Consider the following 25856-nt stretch of genomic DNA (forward strand, 5'->3'; position numbering starts at 1 on the left):
GCGAGTCACATCCTTTGCTACAAAAAGCAACTCATCTTGTTCATAAATTTCTATCCTGTCCAAAAGCAAATTTCTATTAATTATTTCATCAACTTCTGCTTTCAACCTCACTACATCTAACATCCTTGCCCTTATGGCACCTCTCAATGGTTCTCGACAAGCTGCCCCATTGCGTTAATCATTCTCACAGCTCTGATCTCGAGACCTACTCTCTTCTGTCATGTTCCTAGAAACTGGTCTGTTTCCTGACTCATCTTGCTCACCATTCCCTGTCATTCTACCATTCTGATTCCTCGCAGGTGGTACCCATATTCTCAGATCTGATCTTGACTCAGCCAAAGACTTTAGTCTCGCCGGTCTCACATCCACCTATCCTCTAGAGGAGTCCGCGGTGTCTGGCAATCGCGTGCTCCATTCCATAGGTCTCGGAGCCTGTTCCATTTCGCTCACTGTGCCATTCCCTTCGGTAGTGATTCTTTCTCCTGCAGTTGACTGTGCTAGACTGCCAATTCTCACTTGGTCTAGGTCATAGACCGATACTATGGGTGCAATGGTAACCAGTACTGTTAAAAGCATCCGGTAACCTCACACCTCCCACTGCTTCTGTACCTGCTGGAGACTGCATTCTCATGTCCTCTGTTCTTGTCGAGATTTTCCCTACTACTCTCACATTCAACTGAGTCTGTAATCCACTAGTCCCTTCGGCTGGGGTTGACTTTCCTTCGTAAGAATCTGGAATAAATGGAGGTGGTCTTTCCGACAACAACCTCTCTACCAAGCTGTCATCCGCATCGCTATCATCCTCTTCTACACTCTTTGCCTGCGCACCTTCTGTTTTCTCTAGTAGCGGGCACAAACTATCCTCCTCGATCGTTTCCACTCTCCACCTTTTCTCTAATGCATCCCACCTCGCATCTTGGAATGCCCTGATCGACTTCTTCACCCTTTCCTGAGTTCTATCCCTTTTCCTGTCATACGCTGCTCTAATCCATGCGTGTAGTGCCTCAAACTGTGTCGGTCTAGGCAGAGGTCGCAAAGAAGACATCACAGATTTCAACTGGTACAACACATCTAACCTGAAAGTACCATACCGTGGGAAAATCAATTCTCCCTCTCCTTGAGTCATTTTATGCCAATTTTCAAGCCAAATTATAGTATGCAATACCACATTCTTTGCCATATAATGTGCTGGGGTATCCTCGGGAGGGGCTTCTTCTCCTCCACGAGTAACTACATGTCTATCACCTCTACACAATTCTCGTAAAACTTTAAAACATTTCATGATGAACTTATTTTTGTTCGCGCACAGTATTTTCGTTTACTTCCTGATGTCAATCCACCAATACCAGTGCAACTCACACATCCGACCTATCGCAGTGCGGCACCTTCTGACATCACCCTTCCTCCGCTCGCAGCAGTTCCCCTCCTTCGCAATTCGCTTCTCACTCTTGCATGCGTCTCATTCACACTATGAAGTAATTATCTGTCCACGAAATGACCAGACAGTCTCTCGAAATTGTTGACCTCAAATCTGGAAACTATCTGTCCACGAAACAACCGGACAATCGCCTCAACTGATAGGTTTCGAACACTCGATGTTCCACATACAGCAACCCACGACCAGCATCGGTTACTCACGCACTCACACATTCGCTCCCCCTATCTCGGTCTGGGTAATCGATGACGTCTCACGAATCCCCTCTCAATAGCCAACAGATTCAACTCTGGGTGTCTTCTACACCACAACTTCTCAGACTACTCGTCGAGCCTAAGAATTTCCGGGCTGCGCGTGTTCACAGCCTGATCTCACAATCACTCAACACTCACTCCAACTCCGCAAGACATCACACAATCAAATCAACACTGCAATCTACAAAACACATCGCCCTGTTCATACTCACTCTACCACGAACTGACCCTTTCGCCGCTCCGCTATTCTCCGTCGGTTTCCATCAGCTGCCGTCATCTGCTGTTTCCAATCCAATAGATCACCATCGCTCGAATTCTATGGACCTTAGTAATCTCTTATCTTGATCTAGATCTCCCCTTACTATCAAAGATAACCATCCTCTGCTACCAACTGATAAAGCCGGATTCTTATCTATCTTACCATCACCAAGAATCCTCTCAGGCCGCCAGGACCTTTCTATCTGCTAAATAGTGTAACGGGGAGAAAATCCAATTTTAGCACATGATCCAACAAATCAAATTTTGAACTCCAAAAGATTACTGACTCCGAATTTCAAATTTTAGGGGTTTATTACAAAGCCAAAAATAATTGCACATACAAGCACCTCATCACAAGGTTAAGGAAATATATGGGCACTAATACAAAAAATATCCTACGCAGGAGTCTCATCCGACTCAGAATAAGAAGAATAGTTAGCTCCAGAAGCATTAGGCAACCAATAACTGCTCCAATCTCTATATTAGAAGTCATCAACCTAAAAAGAAAAATCAATTAGTCTATCTCTACTCTGCCTCTAAGGTGGCATCCCTGCTTAGCATTTTCCCCAGGCAAGAGAGTATGAAGGTGTCAGAAGTGAAGACTTCCTTAGAAGTGCACTCACTTTGCTCAATCAGTAGCCAAGCTACAGAGCTCGTTCGAAGATGCTCCTTCTAGCTTCCCATCTAATCCTCAACTGCTCAACCCACGGGGCACTCTCCCTAATTCAAAATCCCAAAATCGTGGAACACGCCCTACGTCACACCTCTTCAGCCAGGTCTTCCCCCGGTACTTTTCCACTTAAACTCATACTTCATCCAAAGATGGTTAACTTGATCTTGGGTCCCAGGCACCTTCTCCGCTGAAAGTATCATCCCTGCATTCCAGTATACTCCCCTGTTGACTTCTCCTACCATCCTAACTCCTAAAACAAAGGGTTAGTCTTCCTAACGAGCTAGGTGTCCTTGCACCTGCAACAGAAACATGGGAACGAGAAACTTTCCACTCTCTGAGATCTGCTGATTCTCACAAAACCCAGAGCCTTTCCAAGGGAAACAGTTTTTGGCCTACAATATTCAGCTAACATGAGATCAAATAGGCCTTTCTCTAAAGCGTGTATGCGATCAGGCCTTTACACATTTTAAGCGCATATTTCTAGAGTCATATTATAAGCATTGATATTCATTAAATTGCATACATGAATAAGCAAATCTACATGGGCAGGCTTTAATATGGAGCACGTTTAACCCTAATGCATCACATTACACGTGGACTAATTTGTTATGCATTATCTAACATACAATTTCAATTAGAAATTACATTGAACTTTGTAAATGACTTGATTACATTTCTAGTCACACCAATACATACTACTTTTAGTACTACATTTCTAAATCACACGTTAATAGGTTCCCACTAAATATATGGGTGCGGACTTTCGGTGATTATAATGCACCCCTACAAATTCAGAATAACATGGCACTCTATCAGTTCCATGTTGAATTCTTGTTGAGTCCATTTTGCCAGATCTATATCAGCATTGTTCTCCCACAAGCTTTCAGTATTCTCCTCTCCTTTTTGTACTCCATTGTTTTCGAAGATGCCAGACACACCCACATATGTTGTATGTCAAAACTACCACCACAAAAATATTGGCATGTAAATATATCGACCAGTGGCAGCAGGTAATTCGAGCCAGGGAAGGAGGCCCCCACACACACATGCATACTCACACTCACCCATCTACATGCACGCTCACTCATATCCATCCATTCACAAGTGTACAGAAATCATTCACAAGCACATACACATGCACACACCCATTCACAGCATGCATGCCCAAATACCTATACATCATTACATACACAGATACACACTAACATGCTTGCATGCACACACTCAGTATTAAAAAAAAAATTACAGGGCTGCATGGTGATCTTGGATGGCAGAAGGGAAGCCTCAGTGGTTCCTGGAGGATTGGGACTGCCGCCTTCTCTCATTGGATGACCTTATCATGGGCAAGCCAACGAGAGGAGCACCTTCCCTTTCTCATCACAGAGTTGGAAGGGGTCAATGAGACTTGCTGACCCCACCCCACTCTGTGATGTAGCGTCACTGATGGAAAGTTAGCCCTGGGAGCTTCAGAACTTAAAACTGAAGTGCCCTGGTCTGAGTCTATCTGTGATGCACCCCTCGTCGTGAGGAGGAGAACCTCCAAGTGCTCTGCAGGGCTAAAGAGGTCACGATCATAGCCCTGTGAGCGAAATCTTCAGCCCAGCAAAGTTCAGCTCAGGCAGCCAGGCGTCTGTGCATTTACTGCATATACAGCACCTGACTTCCTTACCCGAACATGAAGAGTGTCAGGCTGACCTTTGCTCAACCTGACAGACACTCATCATGTTTGCAAAAAGGTGGGAGTGTGGGAACCCTTGCCCTTAAGGATGGGCTCATAGTGAAATCAACTCCAAAACATTTACTTGCACAAAAACATCAAGGTAAGCATGAATACAGAAGTGTATATCAACTATTTTAACTCCATATCTACTTACCTTGATGATTTTGTGCAAATCGTTATCTTGGAGTCAATACTATTGCAGGTCGATGCTTTAAAATCTAAATTTTTGTATTGCACCCCTACCTATAGCTTAACACACCATCCATCTCCACATCTGAATGTCCCAGCTACCCCCTTGTCACACTCTTTCCACCTTGCACAGTTTCTGCCACCTTTTTTCGTTTTTCCAGTGTTGTCTTTACCCATCGCTTTTACCATTAGCTCCTGCTCAGCTGCAATTACCTTATTCCACTTCCACTCACTGCATATTCCTGGCCTGTGTTTTTCTGTGCTCCTAGTCACCCTGCTCGCCCTTTTTCTGCCCCCCACATCCCCCCACCCTCTTTCTGCCCCATCCACCCCCTGCCAAACAGATAGTAGCAGAATTGAAAAGTCTAATTGGCTATGTTGCATATCAGATTCATTACAGCTGGTGGCTGCTAGCTTTGCGAATCAGTGATCATTACGGCCATGATGATATAATTTTCAGAAGAGTGATTGTACGGCATAGTCAGTCTTTTCTGCCACTAATAGACTTCTGTTTTTGTTCCAGAATTGCTTTTCAATGCTAAACGTTTCGTGGTACGGAGGAGCAAGCCTTGGTGCTCAGCACTGGCCTTTAAACGATGTGAATATGGAGTTGCAACCTTTTGTAATCAGCGATCTAAAAAGAAATCCTGCAGGGTATGGATCCGTTTTAGAGAGATACTTTTTAGGATCAACAGGTAAGAAAAGAAGAATTACATTTTTTCTTCAAATTGCAATATTGCATTCTGTATGTTTTGTTATTGATGGTGTCCATTGTGTATGAATTTATACATTAAAGCTTTAGTAGTAATCAGTTCAAAACTCATGTCACCGTCCTTGCTCATGTAAACTTAACACCAGTTATTTGACTTCTCGTTTTTTTTATCTTACTATACGGTTAGTGTAAGAAATTGGGTTAGTGGTTAACTGGGGTTTGAGCCCTGGTCAGGCAGCAACCACAATCCTTGTCAGGGTGAGCCACAACCCAACCAAAAATTAACCTGTGCAGAGAGCTGTCAGACTTAACTTAGAGGCAATGTGAAAAGTGTTTATGCAACACTTCAAACTGTAAAACTGTGAAAACACCACACAAAAATGATCACACGTCTAGCTAGAAAAGCAGAGCCGAATTTAATAAATAAAATACTACCAGAATGACAAAAATCCAATTAGTAGAACCGGAGATATGACATTTTAAAGAACTTAGGTACTAATAGCGCCAAACAGCACAAAGGGCCAACTGTGGATATCTGGTCGTGATGGACCAGGTCAAAGTCATACTTTCAGACTGACTGCGATGGAGTGCAGGTTGGATACAGTCACCAGATTCGACCAGATGAAGTTTGCCTGTTCAAGTTCATGGCAAGAGTCTTGTTCACGTTGAAGATGGCAGCAAGGAGCAGGGAGAGCGTTACGGGAGGCTGTCAGCAAAGCGGTAAGAGCCGGCCGGCATGGCAGGCGGTCGTTGCTGGAGCTTATCATTGGTGATCTCCATGAGTGGTCGATGCTGTAGTGTGAACAGCTGGGCTGCGGAGCTTCACGCTGATTTCCAATGCGAGCAATGAGGTCTTGGTATGAATGGGCCTGTTCACTGTTGTGAAGAGCCAAAACGCTTGAATTCAAAGGTCCAGGACCTTGAGATGCACCATTTGGAGGTCGGGAACCCTCTGTAGCTAAGTCCAGGGGCTGGTGCAGGATGTTGGGGAGCCTTTTATGTCCCGGGTCGCTCTGGAGTCCTGGGTTCAAGATAAAGTTGCAGGTTCAGTTCTTCCTCCATAGGCAAGAGAGCAGAAGGCAGCAGGTCAGCACAAAGGGGCAGCAGTTCCTTCAGAGCAGTAGTCCAGCAGAGTGGCAGTCTTTTCAGAAGCACAGCAGTCCATATTCCTGGCAGGGTATTCATAGGTCCAAAACTGTACTGAAGAGTTGGTGTCTGAGGTCAATTATTTTTAACCAGTTGTGCATTTGAAGTGAGGGAGAAGCTTCTAGAGGTTTCCCTTTGAAGTCCCCAGGAAGCCTGCCTTCCATGTCCTAGCTCCAGACTTGCTACAGGGGGTACTCAGCTCTTTGAGTGCAGGCAGGACACAGCCTACTCAAGTGCAAGTAGGGGTTGTGCCCAGCTCCTCCCTGCTATCCTGCCAGTGATGGACCATCCAGGAACACCTAAGGTCCCTATTGGTGTATGGCTGTCTAGAAGGAATACACAAAGCTCAATTGTCAGCTACACCCAAACATGTTACCCAGGTACAAGCTACAGGCACTAAATGGCTACGTCAAGAAAATGCCAACTTTCTAAAAGTGGCATTTTCAGAATTGCAATTTAAAATCCGACCACCATAAGTTAGTATTTTAAATAGTGATTCCAGAGACACTAAACATGAACTAGTCACCTCTTCCCATTTGGAAATTACACTTATACAATGTAATACCGTAACTCAAATGTTATCCTATGGGAGAGGTAGGCCTTGCAGTAGTGAAAATAAATGTAAGAGTTTTTCACTACCAGGACATGTAAATCTTAAAAGTATACCTCCTAATTCTTTAATACATTGGACCCTGCCCACTGGGCTGTCCAGGGCGTACCTTAGGGGTGGCTTGTATGTATTAAAAAGGAAGGTTTGGGCCTGGTAAAAGTTTCAATCGTCATACACACAGGCTGCAATGGCTAGTCTGAGATATGGGCCTCACTTTTTCAACACAACAACAAAAGGAAGAAAAATTAAGGGTGGACGTATATGCCATACCCTTACTGGTCGTGTGGTTGGTTTGGAGGTGTTTAACCACCACATTAGAGGAAGAAACAGTTCCCCCCTTTTGCTCATTGACAATTTTGACAACGGATATATGGGGAGACACTGATTTGTTACATTAAGCCTGAAGAAGGTGATGAATCAAATTGTGTCACCGAAACACGTCGCTTTGTGTTAATCTAGCACCCAAGCATCTCCAGGGGTCATTATTTAAGTTTATTTAACTGTCAAACTTGGTGTGCTGATTGTACAAGATTGGTGTTTGTCTCCAACTAATTGTTGTTTTGAAACATTTTTAATTTGTTTTTGATCACTTGATGTACATTGGTGATGTGGATTCTATGAATTTGTATTTAGGTATATATTTTTATCACAAAAGAATCATATACTAAAATAAATAATTTTTATATCATTTCTTTTTTGGTTTCGTATGAACGCTGATGATTTGAATGGTGTAAGCTTAGTGACTGAAAGTACTTGTATGCTTTAAAAAAGGAACCCAAAGGGATCTTGTTTTTGACAGAAGTGTCTTATCTTGGTGTCCTGTCCCTTTAGGGAGTGGGACCCCTCTCTTCTAATTTTGAATATGTTTAAAGTGCTACATAAGTGGGTGGCACAAGCAGTACGGCAGACACACTAGTGGCATTACATTTACAAGCTCTAGGTACCTGTAGTACCACTTTACTAGGGACTTATATGTAAAGTAAATATGCCAATTGTGTATAAGCCAATGTTGTCATGTTTAGAGTGGAGAGCACAAACACTTTAGGTCTGGCTAGCAGTGGTCAACGGCACTGAGTCCTAAGGTCAAAAAAATGAAATTCAGGAAAAACATTGGCGGGGGAGACGTGGCCAACCTTCAGCGAAGATGGCCGCTTAACAGAACGGCTCTGACGCCCGCTTTCAAAATCCCCTCTCATCTGCCCATTTATCCGTCCCCAGGCCACAATCGATAATCAATATAGTGATTGCTGGTTCGTGGGAGGTTCCAGTGAGCCAGTGGCAACTGAGCTCTGACACCATTTTGGTGGAGAACGCATTTGGGTCCTAGGTGCTACTTCGCAGCCTCGATTTAGACCAGTGCCATCATCGGAGGGGCGAGTTGAGTGACCGAAACGGACTTCGGGTGGTGAGTGTGCCCAGGATGTGCTCACTGTTGGCGTGCCACTGTGGAAGAGGCGGCCTCATACCCAGCCCAAAGATGCACCAGCAGAGCTGAGGAAGACATTAGTGAGCAGTGGAGAAGTGCTGTTCTTCCCACAAATGTCTGTGCAGTCGATCCCAGCAGCCTAGTGACTGGGGGAACGTGCGGTGGGTGTTGGCTTCGTGCACCTCTCCCCCGCATACCATACTGGTTCTCTCTCTACAGCCTGTGCGGCAGCTTGGAAACTGGCCATGGTGAGTAGCCTGGAGCCCCTCATGGACTGCCGAAGCAGTCGATCTGACCAGCTTGGTGACTGGGGGGACGTGCTGTGTGCATTGGCTTGGTGCGACTCCCCTACCCCACATACAATACAGGTTCTCGCTAGGCAGCATGCACGCTGGCGGCGGTGGAGGACCTGGAGATGCTCCCCTCGTGGCACTCCCTGTGAAGTTAGGTGAAGCCTATAGCCAGGAGCCGGGCAAGCCTACAGTGATGAAAAGTAACCCTTATGTCTGGAGTGGAACTAACATTAATCTCAAAGGCTTTCACCCTGGATTTTCTCCCTCCCCACTCTGGGGATATTGTGAGCTGTTACTGCCCGCACATCTGAGTTACTGCGTTCATTGTACTAGCTCCCATTGTGCATTCTGAGACTCTGGATGCATCTGTCTCACTTTCCTACTGATGCCTGATCCAGGTGAGAAGTCATCCTGACAGTGTTATTCTTTGATTGGTACGGCCCTTAATGTAGACATAATTGGGCCTGAGGGGAAGCGGCACACACAGGAGAAAACTGACAGGCCGCGTGGAGTGCTACTTTGCACCCTCTGGCAGGTGGCTGCGAGTATCCTCATGGCCCCAGTGTCTTTCTCTTCCCCCTGTGCATCCAATTGAATGCTATGGTGGGTGGCAAGGGTATGCAGGGCTCCTATCAAACAAATCTGGACAAATACGCACTGCTGAAGAACCCCGAAATCGAAGAGGAGCCCCCCCAACTGCCCGCGCCTGCCGCTCTGTTAACAGTCACAGAGACACCCTTAACACTACAAGATATTATGGCGGCGATACAGGGTGTAGGCACAGAGCTAGAAGTCAGAATCCACTCCACTATGACAGAGGTTTCCTTACAGCGAACAGACCTTCTTAATATTGTATTGTATTGTATTGTAATTGCATTTATATAGCGCTCATTACCCCTGACGAGGTGTCAATGCGCTTTTTCGGCGAGTAGCACGCTACTCCGGGACCCATAAAGGATTAGTGTTGAATTAGTATAGTGAAATAGGAAAGTAATTTAAGTGGTGGATAGGTTAGTCAGTTATTTGGATTCAGAAGGATAGCAGAAGGATTGAAGAGGAAAAAAGGTTTGTATTTATATAGCACTTGTTACACCCGATGGGGAGTTGAAGCGCTTTTTTGCCGATTAGCACGCTATTCCGGAAACCCATAAAGGATTAGTGGTGAATTAGTATGGTGAAATATGAAAGTAATTTGAGTGGTGGATATTAGTCAGTTATTTGGAGTGAGAAGGATAGCGGAGGGATAGAAAGGGACGAAAGGTTTGCATGTATATAGCACCTGTTATCCATGATGGATGTTGAAGGGCTTTTCTGGCGAGTAGCACGCGACTCCAGAAACCCATAAAGGATTAGTGGTTAATTAGTATGGTGAAATATAAAAGTAATTTGAGTGGTGGATATTAGTCAGTTATTTGGAGTGAGAAGGATACCGGAGGGATAGAAGGGGACGAAAGGTTTGCATGTATACAGCACTTGTTATCCCTAATGGGTGGTGAAGGGCTTTTCTGGCGAGTAGCACCCTACTCCGGAACCCATAAAGGATTAGTGTTGAAATTTGGGTGGTGGATATTAGTCAGTTATTTGGAGTGAGAGGCATAGCGGAGGGATAGAAGAGGAAGAAAGGTTTGCATTCATATAGCACCTGTTACCCCGATGGGTGTTGAAGGGATTTTCTGGCGAGTAGCACGCTACTCCTGAACCCATAAAGGATTAGTGTTGAAAATTAGTATAGTGAAATATGAAGGAATTTGAGTGGTGGATATGTTATTCACTTATTTGGAAAGATAAGGGTAGGTGGCGGGAAATAAGAGGGAAAAAGGTTTGGATTTATATAGCGCTTACTACTCCTGGTGGGGTTTTGAAGCCCTTTTTTGGTGAGTAGCACGCTACTCTGGAACCCATAAGGATTAGTGTTGAATTAGTATAGCAAAATTAATTTGAGTGATGGATATGTTAGTCAGTTATTTGGATTGAGAAGGGTTGGGGAGGGGTAGAAAAGGGAAAACGTTTTGCATTTATATAGCGCTTGTAACCCTGATGGGGTGTTGAAGCGCTTTATTGGTGAGTAGCACGCTACTCTGGAACCCATAAAGGGTTAGTGGTGAATTAGTATAGTGGAATATGAAATTTGAGAAGTGAACATGTTAGTCTGTTATTTTGATTGAAAAGGATAGTGGAGGGATAGAAAAGTGAAGGATTTAGATTTTTTTATTTTTTATTTTTTGGAGGTCAGCAGTAGGAGGAGGCTTTTGGATCAGTAAAAGGGGGTTGTGGAGGGGAAGAGTCAGAGGGAAGAGTTTAGAAAGGTTTGTTATGGGGGATCGGTATAGTTAAAGAGGTGTCAGATGATGCAAGGAGGGGTAGAGTAGGGGAGAGCCTAGAAAGGGTTATTTTGGGGATCATAGTAGTGGTATGGGGTTTGGGATAAATGAGAGAGTGGATGTTGATAGATGTAGAGGGTGAGAAATAGGGTAGTGCATTGGAAGAGTAGTAGAAAGAAGTTTGAGATGAGTCAGAAAGTTGTGCTAGAAGATATATTGAGAGAAGTATAGGCTGAGAATTAGGGTAGTGCATTGGAAATGCTAAATTAGTAGAAAGTGATAAATACATAGATCCGTAAGTACATTGAAAGTATATAGATGTATAAAGGAGGTAAGTATATGTAGATCAAAGATATTGATAGGGGTAGAGGATGAGAAACAGGATAGTGCATTGGATATACTTTTTCAGGAGAAAAGTAACAAACACACAGATCCAAGTACATGGAAGGTACATAGATGCACAATGGAAGCAAGTACATGTAGACCAAAGATGCACCAGATAAACTCCGGTTTTCAAGTGTTATTGTACTTTAATGTTTTTTATTATTATTATTTTTTATTTATTTATATGTATATGTATATATTTTTTTTTAACAACATAATTATTCTACATGTTCATACAAAGCAATACACAAAGATAGGTACATATCTATAGTGAAAATAAATGCTCATATACAGAGGGATATGCTGTAAATTTCTGTTTGCGTATGGTGCTTATGTAGGGAAGAGCCAATTCTTGAGCAGTTTTCTGAAGATAAGGTGGCTGTCCGTGGATCTTATGTTGGGAGGTAAGAGTTCCATATTTGGCTACTTGAACAGAGAAGAATGTGCCACCCATGGTTTCTTTCTTGTATCTTGGGATTTTGAGGCGAGGTGCCCCTTTAGAGCGGAGGTTCTTTTGTTGAATGTGTTTGGTGATTTCATTCCTGATGAAGAGTGGTCCCATTCCATGTATCGCTTTGTGAGTGATACAACGCAGCTTGAACGTGGATCTTCTGACAACTAGTAACCAATGCAGGGCTTTCAAGGCAGGTGAGATGTGGTCTTGCGGTTTGATATGCAAGGGTAGTCTGGTAGCAGAGTTCTGAATCCGTTGTAGTCTTTTCATGGACGTCAAAGGTGATTCTTGGTAGAGGCTATTGGCGTAATTGAGTTTGGACAGAGTAATGGGGATGGTAGCTTGGACCTTGTGTTGAAATCCCAAATGAGAGAAAATTTGTCGCAGCGTTTTTATAGTGACAAAGCTTGATCTTGCTAGTTTGTCCACTTGGGCATTCATTGATAGCTTGGAGTCCATAGTCATTCCGAGGTTTCTTACTTCCTTCGATACTTTAGGCGGTGATCCCAGTTCATCAGGCCAGGCGGCAAGTGGGTCATAATGTTTCCAATCGGCACACATGAGTATTTCCACTTTAGAAGCATTCAATTTGAGATGGCTCCAAGTCATCCACTGATCCACGACTCTGAGATAACTGAAAATGGGGATTTTCCAATGTCTTTGGGGCATTCCATTTGAAGGAGTATTTGCATGTCATCTGCATAGTTATAGCACGTGAGGTAAAATTCATTGATCAGGACCGGTAATAACTTCATGTAGATGTTGAAAAGCATGGGCGAGATGATAGAGCTTTGAGGGACCCCTGCTTTTGTGGAGTATGGTGTGGACAAGAATGGTCAAAGACGTTGAACAATCCACTGTCACTATACACCGAGACTCTGCATGCCTCAAGACCCTGGTCTGTGAACTACAAGCCACAAGTAAAATGATGGAGGCCCGTCTAGAAGACTATGAAGGGAGATCTAGACGCAACAACGTGCGCATTCTGGGGGTCCCGGAATGAGCAGAAGGACCGGCAGTTGACTTATTTGTTGAAGATATTATCCTTAAGGAGCTGCAATTCCGCTGTCTCTAAATACTTTTCAGTGGAGTGGGCTCACCATATTCTGGGCGAACGTCTCCCAAACCACGGTCCCCCTTTGTCCTTTCATTGCCTGTATATTCATCTTTCGTGACCGGGACGAGATACTCCAAATGGCTCATAGTGCTCCACCGGTGACCTATGAAAATAGGACAATAACCTTTTTTCTAGATTTCACATTCACGGTCCAGTAAAAAGCGCTTTGAGAGACAAGGCAATGAAATACTCCATGCTTTTTCCTGCAAAGCCACATGTGGAATCTGAAGGATGAACATAGTTCTTTTTAACTCCTGAGGAGGCTTGGGAGTGGCTAGAGGGAAGGCGAACAGTGGGGGGCAACGGCTTCCGGGAAGGCCGGAAATGGCAAGAACGTTGCCCTAAAAGGGCAACTGAACAAACTGCAAGAGAATAAGACCAAGATGGGAAAAAATCACCAGAGCAACAGGCTTCATAAATAACCTTGTCTTCTCTTTTAATAGTAAACCCTGATACTGAACTTTGTGAACCCAGTCGGAAGCCCTCTGGCTGGATTTATTGTCACATAACCACGTTTCTGTCATCTACACTGCAAGGGGGTAATTACTACAGAGATACTGTTGCTAGAAGGGGCTGGTGTGAAAAGTGGTTCCCTGGTTTACACCTCCCTTATGTTTTGAATGGCTGGTAACATTATGTTGCTTATGAGGTGAACAGGGGGTAACCTCTTGGGTTGACTGTGCTCTCCACAATGTTTATGTTGGGTTGGGGCAACAGGCGCTCTGCAGAGTTGGGGTGATGGACAGTTCTAGGACTCTCCTGCATGGAGGCAGGAAGGTGGGGTCCAGATTCAACTCAGGGGATGGTAGGGGATGGAATGGGGGTTGCTTCGTTGTTTAAATGTTCAGATTTATTTGATGGCACAGTACCGATTTTTCTTGTTTACCACACTGGTTACTCTCATGATACGATATGACTGTTATCCACTCCTATACAGGTTCTGGCTAGGCAGCACCTACGTATGCCACCCAGTGGGACAGCCGAAATGCAATTGGGTAATGGGAGATGATGATACCTGTTATGACCATGTCTGAGATTCGACTCTTGTCCTGGAATGTGAGCAGTCTTGGATAGTGCTTCAGTATATTAAGAGATATTCCCCGGACGTGATTCTTCTCCAGGAGACGCATCTAATGGGTTTGGCTTTGGACCTGTGGGGATCCAAATTGGTGATACATTCTGGATTTACTTCTGGTTCTAGAGGCACGGGATTACTCCTCAGGAAACAGTTGCCCTGTACTATTAATCGAACCTGGTCAGATCAATTGAGTAAGTTTGTAGCCCTATCCACAATGTGGGAGGGTGAAACTATAAATATCCTTTCCATATGTGTTCCACCGTGCCTACATAGCGTCACCTTCCCGTAACAAAAAGGAAAAGCTTCAAAGTGAGATCTGTGACCTAGAGACTGTTCTGACAACAGATGAAATGGGAGATGCAAGGCACTCTTGGGGCCTCAAGCAACAAGAATATAGAGACCTAGACTGACTGAAGCAGCCAGAATCCGACATTGTGAAACACAACTTCCCGTGTACGAGATAGGAGATAAAGCGGGGAAATTACTTACATGGCTAGATAGAGGGCAAGCCGATTGGTGACTGATATTTGCTCAGTGGCTGGGAAGCACCTGAGGGATCCATGTGATATCGCCCATGCTTCTGCAGCCTACGATACCTGTCCTAACTCCCCCGTCAGTACAACTACTGCGGAGGACAGCCATGGCCACTGCAGGTAAGAGTGGTGGGGAGGTGGGGCTGGCTGGGGGGGGGAAGTTCAAGAGACGACCACGAGGGAAAATTAATTATTTTTTTTACTTTCCCTTTGGTAGTTTCTCAAAATCCACCCAGCCGGCCACACCGCTCATACCTGCAGAGGCCGCAGTTGGCGGAGGACTCCCATGCACTATTGGAACATCACCCTCATGGAGGCAGAGCCTATAGAGAATGAAATTGAATTGGTGATTAGAATTATCCAGTCTGGCAAGGCGATGGGACCCAACAGTCTCCCAATGGAATTATATAAGCTCACTGCATACACTGTAACACTTTATTTGTGAAAGATATTCTTCCTACAGTCCCATCTCACTCCTCATCGCTGAGGCCAAAATCCTGGCCAAGCTTCTGGCATCTTGACTTATCCAAATAGTCACTAAATTAGTATACCCTGCCCTTAATTTACTGTGGCTCCACAGAGTGTTGGGTCAGGTTGGGCAAATTCAAGAAGACTCGGTGCTCCTGTCACGTGATGCCCACATGGCCTCTGACACAATTGAATGGGCATATCATTTTGCCTTTTTGAAGCGAATGGGCTTCAGTCCAAATATTTTGCCCTGGCTACCTCCACTAAACTAAACCTTTGGCCCAGAGAGTTGTCAATGGTCGTAAGTCCGGGGTGTTTACCCTCCAATACGGGACCAGGCAGGAATACCCTCTCTCGCCACTTATTTTGGTGCTGATTCTTGCGACATTAGCTTTTTGGGTGCGGATGGACCCATTAATACGCAGCTTGCGATGGCCAGTGGATTGAGAGGAGAGGATATCTCTCTACGCAGATGACATCCTGTTATACCTAGCTGCTCAGCAATCCTCCATCAATTAAATTTTACACATTTTCACAAATTTTGGTAAATACCATTATTTGGTCCACGTCCAGAGTATATGTGCTCCATGGTGAATTGCTAGCCTGACGGCCCGACTGTGAGGCCAATGTAGTGCCAGATGGATTCCGTTATCTAGGTATCCATGTTACAACAGACCTAGTACTATTCAACGCTCAAAATCTGCAAGACCCCTGGCTGAGGATTAGAAGTGATGTCGGTCATTGGAGAGCGATTCCGTTCTCACTGGTAGGCAGTGTGGCATTATTCAAAATTATGGCACTACCATGGTTTCTATACGCACTGCAAAATGCGCCATTTCCCGTCACTGCGCACTATTGTAAAGATATTGGAAGTGAAATCAGGACCCTGCTACCGGGAGGGAGGGGCCCCTCGTATCGCCCTAACTAAATTAACAAGAGACTGGTATGATGGGGTTATTGCACTACTCAATATCAAAAAATACTTTTGGGCGGTGCACTTTTTCAGTGATTAACCAATGGTTCATCGACCCGTCGATGACCAAGTGTACAGTAAGGATCACCACATTTTGTGCCCGGGAGGATACCTATGTGCATTTTATATCCACCCAAAATGATTGACCCTTGCAGGGCCAACTGCCCTCACAGTTCAGATTTGGCATACAGCACTCAAGGAATTGGATTGGGGATGCAAAATTACCCAAGCCTCTCCACTTTGAGATTCTGAGAGACTGGATACACTGGGTGAAAGACCAGGGTTCAATTAATAGGACCTAACTGATATCACTAAGGTGGGAGATCTTTGGTCCAATGGGAGAGTAGTCCCATTCAATGAACTACAGACTGACTATGGATTGGCAACTGCGGAGACCTTCAGTTTATCTGCAAGTTCATCATGCCCTCCAGGTGACCATCCCTCAGTGAGAGGTCCTTCTGGAGTCTTTGCCATTGGAAGACAGGTTGTTAAGACGATAATATAAGCCAAGGGGCAATCTCCCTTACCTATAAAAATTAATAAACAAATCCCCAGACAGGCTTTCCCTTTACGCCACCTTTGGAAAGTGGACCAAGGTGATCTGGCAGAAGAAGACTGGCCGGAGGCCGTGGCCTCCCCCAGGGAATTAGCGATCAAACAAAGGTATCAATTGGTGCAGCTAAAAATACTCCATAGATCCTACTTGTTCTACACCATCATGGTAAAGATGGGCAGAGCGCTCGATTTGACTTGTCGTAGATGATACGGGCGGTAGGGATCTTTTTTCCATGTCATCTGGGAGTACCCTGTGGTTCAGGACTACTGGAAGTCTGTGATAACTTGTATAAGCTGAGTATGTGGGAACCCTCTCACACCTTCTACAAATTGGTGTTTTCTCAATATTTGGGATTACATAGATATGAATCGTATGGAAGAAACCTGGGTGACCCTAGGCATAATAATCGCCAAACGAAATATAGCCCATCAGTGGGGCCAGAAACTGCACCTTGCCTCTGAGATTGGAAAAGAGAGATGGACTGGTGCATGAGTGCAGAGAGGTTGTTGTATGAAAGTAGAGGTTGTCCTAACAAATGGGAAAAGAGTTGGGGCAAATAGAATGTTTATAGAGGTAGTCCGTGTGCCGCCCGTGGGGCTGTCCTTGAGGTTTGGAAATAAAGTTAATATGATGTCTGACCTCCCCCAGACTAGAAGAATGTTGTAGTAAAAGCAGAAGACCAGCTCACTGTTGGAGAGTACTGTTTACACCTGTATCTATACATGCCTATTGTGGTATACAACCATGTTTTGCTTCGTGAGTGCCTTATAAAAAGATGTTTTGAAAAAAGAATAGTAGGAGGAAGGTAAAAGATCTGGGGTAACCCTGCAGAAACGGCCTAGGCCAACAGTTAGTGTTGCAGTTATGGTTCTGTAAATCTTCAAATAAATATGTGCTTTGTGCTTAAGCCAATTGAGTGCCATCATAAATGTCGCTAAATTGACTCTATGTGTCCACCGTGTGCACCCAAACACTTCAGCAATTTTTGGTAGACTTATTGGAAGGTTAGGCTTTTACAGGTCTGGATCTTTTGGCAGCCAATAATTTCTAGAGCCTTGGCTTAAAGTTGTTGATGATTTCTTCTATAAGAATGTTGTAAGGTGGTGAAAAAAAATTATTTTTTTCTTGAAATACAAAATCTCTCTGCAGTGTTATTCGTGTTTTGTCTGCTGTATTTTTTCTTCACGTGGTCCCTGTTACCATGTTGACTTTTCCCCATCTTTTGCATCCCTTTTTATGGTCAGTCTTGTCAGAGCAGCTGTTGTCAGACAATTATGTATGAGATTCACCAGGAGAGCAGCGTTGGCTCCACCCACACATTAGGTACCAGTAGTACATGTTTTGATTGGTCAGAAACTTCCATACAAAAGTAATTGTCCTCCAAGCCGCTGTGATAACTTTTTAATATTTATCCAGCTGCCTGAGCATGACTCTTCTAGCACTAACACATGGCATTGTAATGCCATTAAAATGTCTTAGATAACTAGATAATTTATGGTGTTTTCTCTGACAGCAGCACAGTTGGAAAGGGGTTGTTCATTCACCTACATGGATTTGTAGGTCTGGCTTGGCAGGGCACCTGTCACTTGTCCTTATTGGACCAACAAAAAAGAGCTTTTAAAGTTCTGCTGAGAGAGGGGCTTTGGCTCCACCCACATGTTGGCCCCCCAAAGTACAGGATAAGAGTGAGCCAGATTTGCGTTTTCCACTAAGAAGACTACATGTATTGCACTTTTTGGCTTGTGGCAAAATTTATACTCGATTCAGCAGAATTGAGTTGATTATGGTGGTAAGCCCATGATCGTGGCTATAGGCATGATCTATTTAGTATGAAATGTAATGATAAAGGCGCTGGGCCTGACATATTTATTGTGAAAAGCATATGTTAAAGTCGAGAGGCAATTAGGTGTGGATTGTTATTACTCTATATTAAAGCCTACACATAGGTATTTTGTGGCATTGAATCTCAAAGATTACCGTAGTAGGCAAGGGTTTTGACGTTGGACACCCACTCTGACAAACCCTGGGGGAATTCTTGCTTGGTGCTGTTAAAGGCATATTGTTTTGCAAGCTGTATTTTTCTTCATATTTGTAATTTTATAACAGTATGCATGATGGTTATCAGTTTATGTGCTTTTGAATAGGCCACGGTTGGGTAAAGTCTAAAGCTGATGTTAAAGGATAACGGCTTCATGAGTTAATTGGGACAAGCATGTCAGATTTCAGAGGTTTGATCTATCTATTTATTATGAAACATTATGATGAAGCCATTAGGCTTATTGTGAAAATCATGTGTCAAAGACAATATGCTTTTGTGGTTCAATTTTTTATTGAAATTTACAAAAGAATACATATAGTATAATAACTGTTTGCATTATCATACAATAAATATATAAGAAAATTGTTATATATAAGCATATAATAAAACTTTCTGAATAATTAATCATATTATATAATTTAATAAACACATAAACAGATCCATGCAAAAACAAATATTTGACTTTATATTGAGGCCATAAAAGATGGAATTACGGGAAGGGGGGGAGGAGAGAGAAAGGGAAGGCAAAGAAGGGAACACAAAAGAAAACGATAAATGAAAATGTACACAAATATAAGACATAATGCTATATAAAGCTATATAAATATGTTCCTGAGAAAAGAAGACACTCTAGAAAACCAATAATAATAGAGAAAAGATGAATATAAGGGATAATAATTTCACTTGATGTATAAATATATATATTAAAAGATACAGAATTATATGTAAGTGTTCTGGTGAGTAGCTATTAAAAACAACAACAAATAGGTAGACACAATATGTATTAAGATTTATTAACCACCAATAATGAATGATGAATGAGAATGAAAAGGGATAAGAATTAAATTACTGTGTAGATGGGTCATTAATATTAGCATCGGTATTTAAAGCTAGAAAAGGTGACCATACTCGAAGAAAGAGATCAGATTGATCCTGTATGTTGTATATAATACGTTCGTAGGAAGCTGTTTGAATCATGGCCACCATCCATATTTCTTGTGATGGTGGTTGAGGTGACTTCCATTGCCGTAGTATACAAATTTTGGCTGTAGCTAAGGCTGTGTGTAAGAGTCGGGCTTGTGGTTTAGAGAGTGATTGTGATTGACGTGTATCATGCAGAAGAATGGTAGCATGCGAAAGTGGAGTTTGTAGAGGCATCGTGGAATGTAAGGTTTTACCTATATAATTCCAAAAGGGTTGGATCACTGGACATCCGCAAATGATATGAGAAATGTTACAAGACGTACTATCACATCTCCAGCAGTTTGAATGGGGAAGCAAGCCAGCTTTATGCAGTTTTGTTGGTGACCAGTGCCAATCATGTAAGATCTTGAATAAGCAAAATTTCAATCGTGCTTCACGTGCACCCTTGTTGAGATTGTTAAGAATGTCAGACCATTCATTATCAGTATAAGAGACTGACAATAAGGTTTGCCATTTAGTACGTAAAGTTTGCGATAAGGGTTGAGAAAAAAGATGCGAAGTGAGAGTTTGGTAAAAGCCAGATGTAGCTCCTTTCATCTTACCCCAAGTGTGGAGATATGTTACAATTGGTGAGTCAGGCAAGAGCCATGGTGGAGGTCCTAGACTCCGCCGTAAGGATTGTCGTAACTGGTTGTATTTTGAGACTTGTATATCAGGCAAATGGAATTCTTCCTGCAGTTGGGCAAATGATTTAATATCTCCGTTTGAAAAAAGTTGATCTAAGGTAGAAACACCTGCTGTTTCCCAAATAGGCCAAGATATTGATTGTCTATTAATACGAATTGCAGAATTATTCCATAATGGGGCTTTTCTATGAAGACGAGGATGTGAGCCCAGTAAGCGGTGTGCCCTTTGCCAAGCAGCACGCATAGCCGACAAAATAGGATTAGTGGTGGAGTCTCGGGGACGAAATTCCGAGCCGTATAAAACAGAAAGACCTGCGTTTGTTAATGAAAGGTGGCGTTCAAGATGTACCCACTGTGGTGTATCCGATGAATGTGAAAGCATATATGACATTTGAGAAAGCTGTAATGCCAAAGCATAATGCTCCACTGAGGGTAGACCTATTCCTCCATAGGAGCGATGAGCCTTTAGTTTTGAAGCTGAGACACGGGGTTTGGCAGAGTTCCATATAAAGGATTTTATCTTAGAATCAATTGAACGACAATATGCTTTTAAAGATGTATTGTTGTTACACTGTGCTAAAGTCTGTAGGCATGTACTTTGTTGCATCGAATTTCAGGTGACTCGAGTAGACAAGGGCTTTGGTAATCTACCCGAAAAAACTGTGGGGAAAAAAGATATGCACAACAATAACCCTTACTAGGCTCTCTTAGGAGAGATACTACTTTGCTTTACTAAGTGAAATTTTGTGTACAATTTACTTTTATGGCTGTACAACAGATGATTGCCTTTTGAAAAGCTTAAACTCAGTACAATGGCTTAAGTTGGGTATGGTGACAATCCTATGATGAAGGATATATGTCTGATTGGTAAATACGAAAAGCTACGATAAATACAGTAGGCCTGACATACTGATCGCGAAAAACACATGTTAAAGTCAATATGTATTTAAGGGTGGGTTCTTATTACACTGTGCTAAAGCCTGTCGGGAGGGATGTTGCTACATGAAATCTTACAGGTTACTGTAGTAGGCAAGGGTTTTTTCTCCAGTGAATCACCTGAACAAACCACAGAGAAAGACGGTTTACAATATGGAAATCGTTATTAGGCTATATTGATGATTTTGCATTGTTTGACAAGTATATTTTGTAAATTTTATGAAATGAAATGAAAATAAAATTTATAAAGCACGACAATCACTCAGGGGTATCTAGGCGCAAAGTACGGTATTCATGAAAGTTGTCTTGAAAGAAGGCTTATGTACCAACGCAGTATATCTGAGTTGCTTATGGTAACAATGATAAAGTTTATAGGTATAATTCTTTATAATGGAAAGTTATAATAAAGGCACTAGGTCTGACATATTGACTGTGAAAAGCATATGTTAAAGTCGATAGGCATTTAAGGGTAGATTCTTATTATTCTGTATGAAAGCCTACAGATAGGTATTTTGTTACATGGAATTCACCATGATTACCATACTAGTCAAGCAATTTGGTACTGCTGATCCCCTCTGATCAACTCTGGGTATAGATTTGTACTATCAGAACCCTTTGTTAGCCCTCTTAGAATAGATAGCATTTTATTTTGCCAAATGTCATTTTTTTTACTACGTAATTTCATGAATGTACCCAATGATTACCTTGTGGGAAATGTTGTGCTCAGTACAAGAGGCTTCAGTTGGTTATGACGATAAGCCAGTGATAACAACTACAGGTCTGATTGGGTTAGGAAAATATTTCTGTTGCCATTGGTCTAATCTTCTTTTTATGAGAAGTTATGATAAGCCCATTAGCCTTGACACATTGATTGTGTAAAGCATATGTTAACATCAACAGTCATTGAAGGGTGGGTTGTTATTTCTCTGTATTTAAGCCTACTGATAGGTATTTTGTTTCACGAAATGTCAAATTACCTTTGTAGGGTTTTTGTGTACGTTACTGCCTCTGACAAATGCTGGCGGGAGAAGATTTGCACTCTAATAATACTTGCTAGACTCTCCTCTTAGATATCTGTCAGGGTGTTGTAATAGAAAATCATTACATAATGAATGAATTCTGGAAGAAACTGGGTTGTTAGTTGAGATTGGGGTTAGAACTCCACTTAAGCAATAAACACAATCCTTGTCAGGGTGAACCGGAAAAGTCACTAAAGAAACCATTGCATAACCCGCTGGTATCTTTGCACAAAAGCAGTGAGGCTTCACTTAGAGGCAATGTGTAAAATATTCAAACAGTAATAAAGTGAAAACACAACATAAGTAAAATTTCAAACTAATTTAATAAAACAGAGTACTTTTTAATAAATAACATGACGCCAAAATTACAAAAATGCGAGCAGCAGAGCCAGGGTTAAGAATTTTTAAAGTTTTAGATAGAAAAAATACCAAAAAGCACAAAGCGATGCTTGCAGATATCTGGGAGTGCTGGACCAGGTCAAAGTCACAAGTTCTGGTCAACCAAGATGGAGCACTCGTCTGACACAGTGACCAGGTTCATAGTGGTGAAGAGTTTACCTTCTCTGAGTCCAAGTCCATGTGAGAAGCCTCACCTGGAACTTCGTGTTGATGTGGCCTGAGAGATCGTTGTTGGTGCAAGAAGCAGGTTGCTGCTCGAGCTTTACATTGGTGGGAGAAGCAGGGGGATGTGGTTTGGTTCATAAAGCGAGTCGCAGTCAGAACTTCACATTGGCAGGAGATACAGTGATCGTTGTTGCCGCGAAGAACAGGAGGAGTACATTCTGATGCCAGCCAATGGTCCAGGACCTGCGGGGCATCTCATGGGGATCAGGGCTCACTCCTGCAGAGGCCAGCATCAGGGCTGAGGCAAGTCTAGTTATAGCATCTCAGCTGGGCAATTCTAGGGAAGGCCTCTGGATGCTTGTCGTGTCCCTCCAGCACAAACAGGACTCAGCCAACTAACCCTAGAGTCACTTCTTAAGGAGTTCAAGGCAAGCAGATTCAGTCTTCTTTACTCAAACAGCAGCGCAGTCCTTCTGAATCTTCCACAGGTCCAGGAGTTTTCTGATGAGAGGCTCTAGGGGTACCACATTTATATCCAGTGTCACCCTGTGTGTAGGGTTCCTGCGCAGTCTACAGCTGAAATGGTTCTGGTCAGTTCTCCTCCTTCCACTTGATTTGGCTCCACATTCTCTAGGGTAACAAAGGTCAGGCAGTCCCAGGTGTTGGCTACATTTGCAGTGACAGAGCAGGCAACTGCAGAAGTCAGGCAGGGGTTGGGCACAGCCCACAGGCTACCCTTTGATTCTCTAGAAGGGCTGAGTACAACCTCCTAGCCATTCTGTTCGGGAGAGGAACACCCTGCCCTGCACTCAGGACCCTTATGTACCCATGGCAGGAAGGAATACATAGCACACACAAATTCACAGTCATGTGACCCTGGACACTGGCAGAAAAGCACATTTAGTGAAGGCAGAAATATGGCAACTTTCTATGAGAGGAATTTTCCGAATTGTAATTTATAATCTGACTTTATCATTAAAGAGGATTTTAAATCACAATTCAAATTAGGGAAAGAAGTATTTCTCTCTCTGCTCCCAAACTAAAGTTATCACTTATTAGTAGTAATATGGTAACCTAATGTTAGTCTATGGATGAAATAGCCTTACTACAGTGAAAAACGACTCTAGGAGTTTTTCACAGTCAGGGTGTGTAAACCATAAATACATATGACCCTACTTTTAAATACAATCCACCCTGCCCTATGAGCCTGTATAGCCTACCTTAGGAGTTGAGTTATACAGGGACGGCTCCTTTGTTTTGGCAGAGGAGTTCACCCCACTAGGTGGCAGCAGAGATGAACACTTGAAAAATAAAATGGTAATGAACCAATTTTATTATCATTTTATTTTTCTTCTTACCTGCAGCTGCCAGCATTCTCGTTGTAGGGCAGGCAATGCACTCAGTGCAACAGCAGTGCGGAGGAGGGGTGATGGGCACTACTAAGTGTGCATGGCTGTTTGGCTGGCCTAAGACGATCGACTAAACCGTCATGCACACTTAGCATTTATCCACCGACTGTGGTGTTTTCAGCCGGGTGGAGAAAAGCCACAGGATCCCAGTTCCTGTCTGAGTACCGAACCACGGTGCTCAGACCAATCCCAGCGCTGCTCTCATGCTGGGAATAGCATACCCGGCATGAGAGCGCCAGCGGAATTGGCATCTGGGAGCCTGCAGAGTGTGGTACGCCTGGAACCGGACCAGCATCAGAAAAGGGGCAATGCGGCAGGTACGTTTTTATATATTTTAACAATGTTGTCTGTCAACCTCTCTCTCACTTCTTCGCATCCCGTGCAGCCGCCGCTGAACTTATATGCATTGAAAAGGAAAGTAAAGGCAGGGCCCCTGGAATTATGGGATTGTGTGGCCATGGGCGATTTTGACATGATTATAGATTTGCCGCAATTGCCACGTATTCCATCATCTACCTCATAATATGTAGATTGTAACGAAAAAAAGATTTTGTTTCTAGCTCAAACGGTTCAAAAGTTACTAAGCTGGACTGTCACCTTTCTCTTGCTTATTGCTATATTTGGGTGTTAGACTGGTACTAATGAGGTGCAACCAATGCCCATACAGTGTTACTAAGTTGAAAAAATGATGTAATAATGAAGTAAAACTATTAAATTTGCTGCATTGCCCCATGATTTGTGTTTTCTTGCCACATAATGTACTCATCCCAGATGCATACTTTGGCCCTCTCCTGCAGCATAATTCCAGTGGACCTGGGTATAGGCCTGGCAAAAAGGTTTATTTTACCTGATTGAAATGGCAGTTTAAAACTGCACTACAGAGAAGCTTGAGATATGTTTTAGAAACTACTTTAGTGGGTGGACCAATGAGTGCTACTGCCCACAAGTAGCATTTTATTTATAGACCCTGGGTACAGGTATTACCATTCACTAGAGACTTATAGGTAAATTAAATGTACCAATCGGGTGCAGGCCAATTTTACCATGTTTAGAAGGGATAGCACAAGCACTTTACTACTGATGAGTGGGAGTAAAGTGTGCAGAGTCCTAAAAGCCAACAAAAACCGTTCAGCAAGGGAAGGCAAAAATTAAGGGGGGAGCGTAACTCGCAGAGCTTTACTCCATGGAATTCTGGGAAGATACATAAAAACTCTGCGAGATTCCATGGAGGTCAGCGAGTGGGCGAAATTCAGACCATTGCGCTGCTTACGCTGATTTTAGGAGCCAGGAGCTTACTCCGCGCTGTAAAATCAGCGCAAACAGCATCAAGCGGCATGCTAGATGGCACTGCTTCTTTCTGCCGCTTGAGTAGATTTCCTACTTGAGCGGCAGCTTGTTCAACACGAATGTTCACGACCTGCCACACCCGCCAGCCCGCATTGAGAAAATCTTGTCAGCTGGCGTTCTAGTGCCTCATAGTTGTACTGGGGATGCAAATTCTCACTCGTACATGCCATCTTAATGTTGGTGAGACGTGCACAAGAAGAAACTCTGCGATACAAGCATAACGTAAGGAGGGCAAAACTCTGCATACTATGCACATTTATCGCCCACCCCAAACAAAAATCTGGGTTGTCTCTGTAGGAAGGGCCCTGTCCATCACATTCACATATAAATATA

General features: G+C 43.2%; 1 protein-coding gene across 3 annotated transcripts in view; it reads left to right on the plus strand.

Moving 5' to 3' along the window:
• LOC146860800 (SITS-binding protein-like) overlaps positions 1-25856 on the plus strand; it is a 695607-nt gene that overhangs the window by 203221 nt on the left and 466530 nt on the right. For all 3 annotated transcript variants that reach the window (XM_085644760.1, XM_085644761.1, XM_085644759.1), the window contains exon 2: positions 5053-5224. In XM_085644760.1, the coding sequence (XP_085500886.1) occupies positions 5053-5224 (172 nt within the window). The remainder of the gene's footprint in view (positions 1-5052; positions 5225-25856) is intronic.

This window comes from Triturus cristatus, chromosome 3_1 (assembly GCF_964204655.1).
Source record: "Triturus cristatus chromosome 3_1, aTriCri1.1, whole genome shotgun sequence".
Taxonomy (NCBI): Eukaryota; Metazoa; Chordata; class Amphibia; order Caudata; family Salamandridae; genus Triturus; species Triturus cristatus.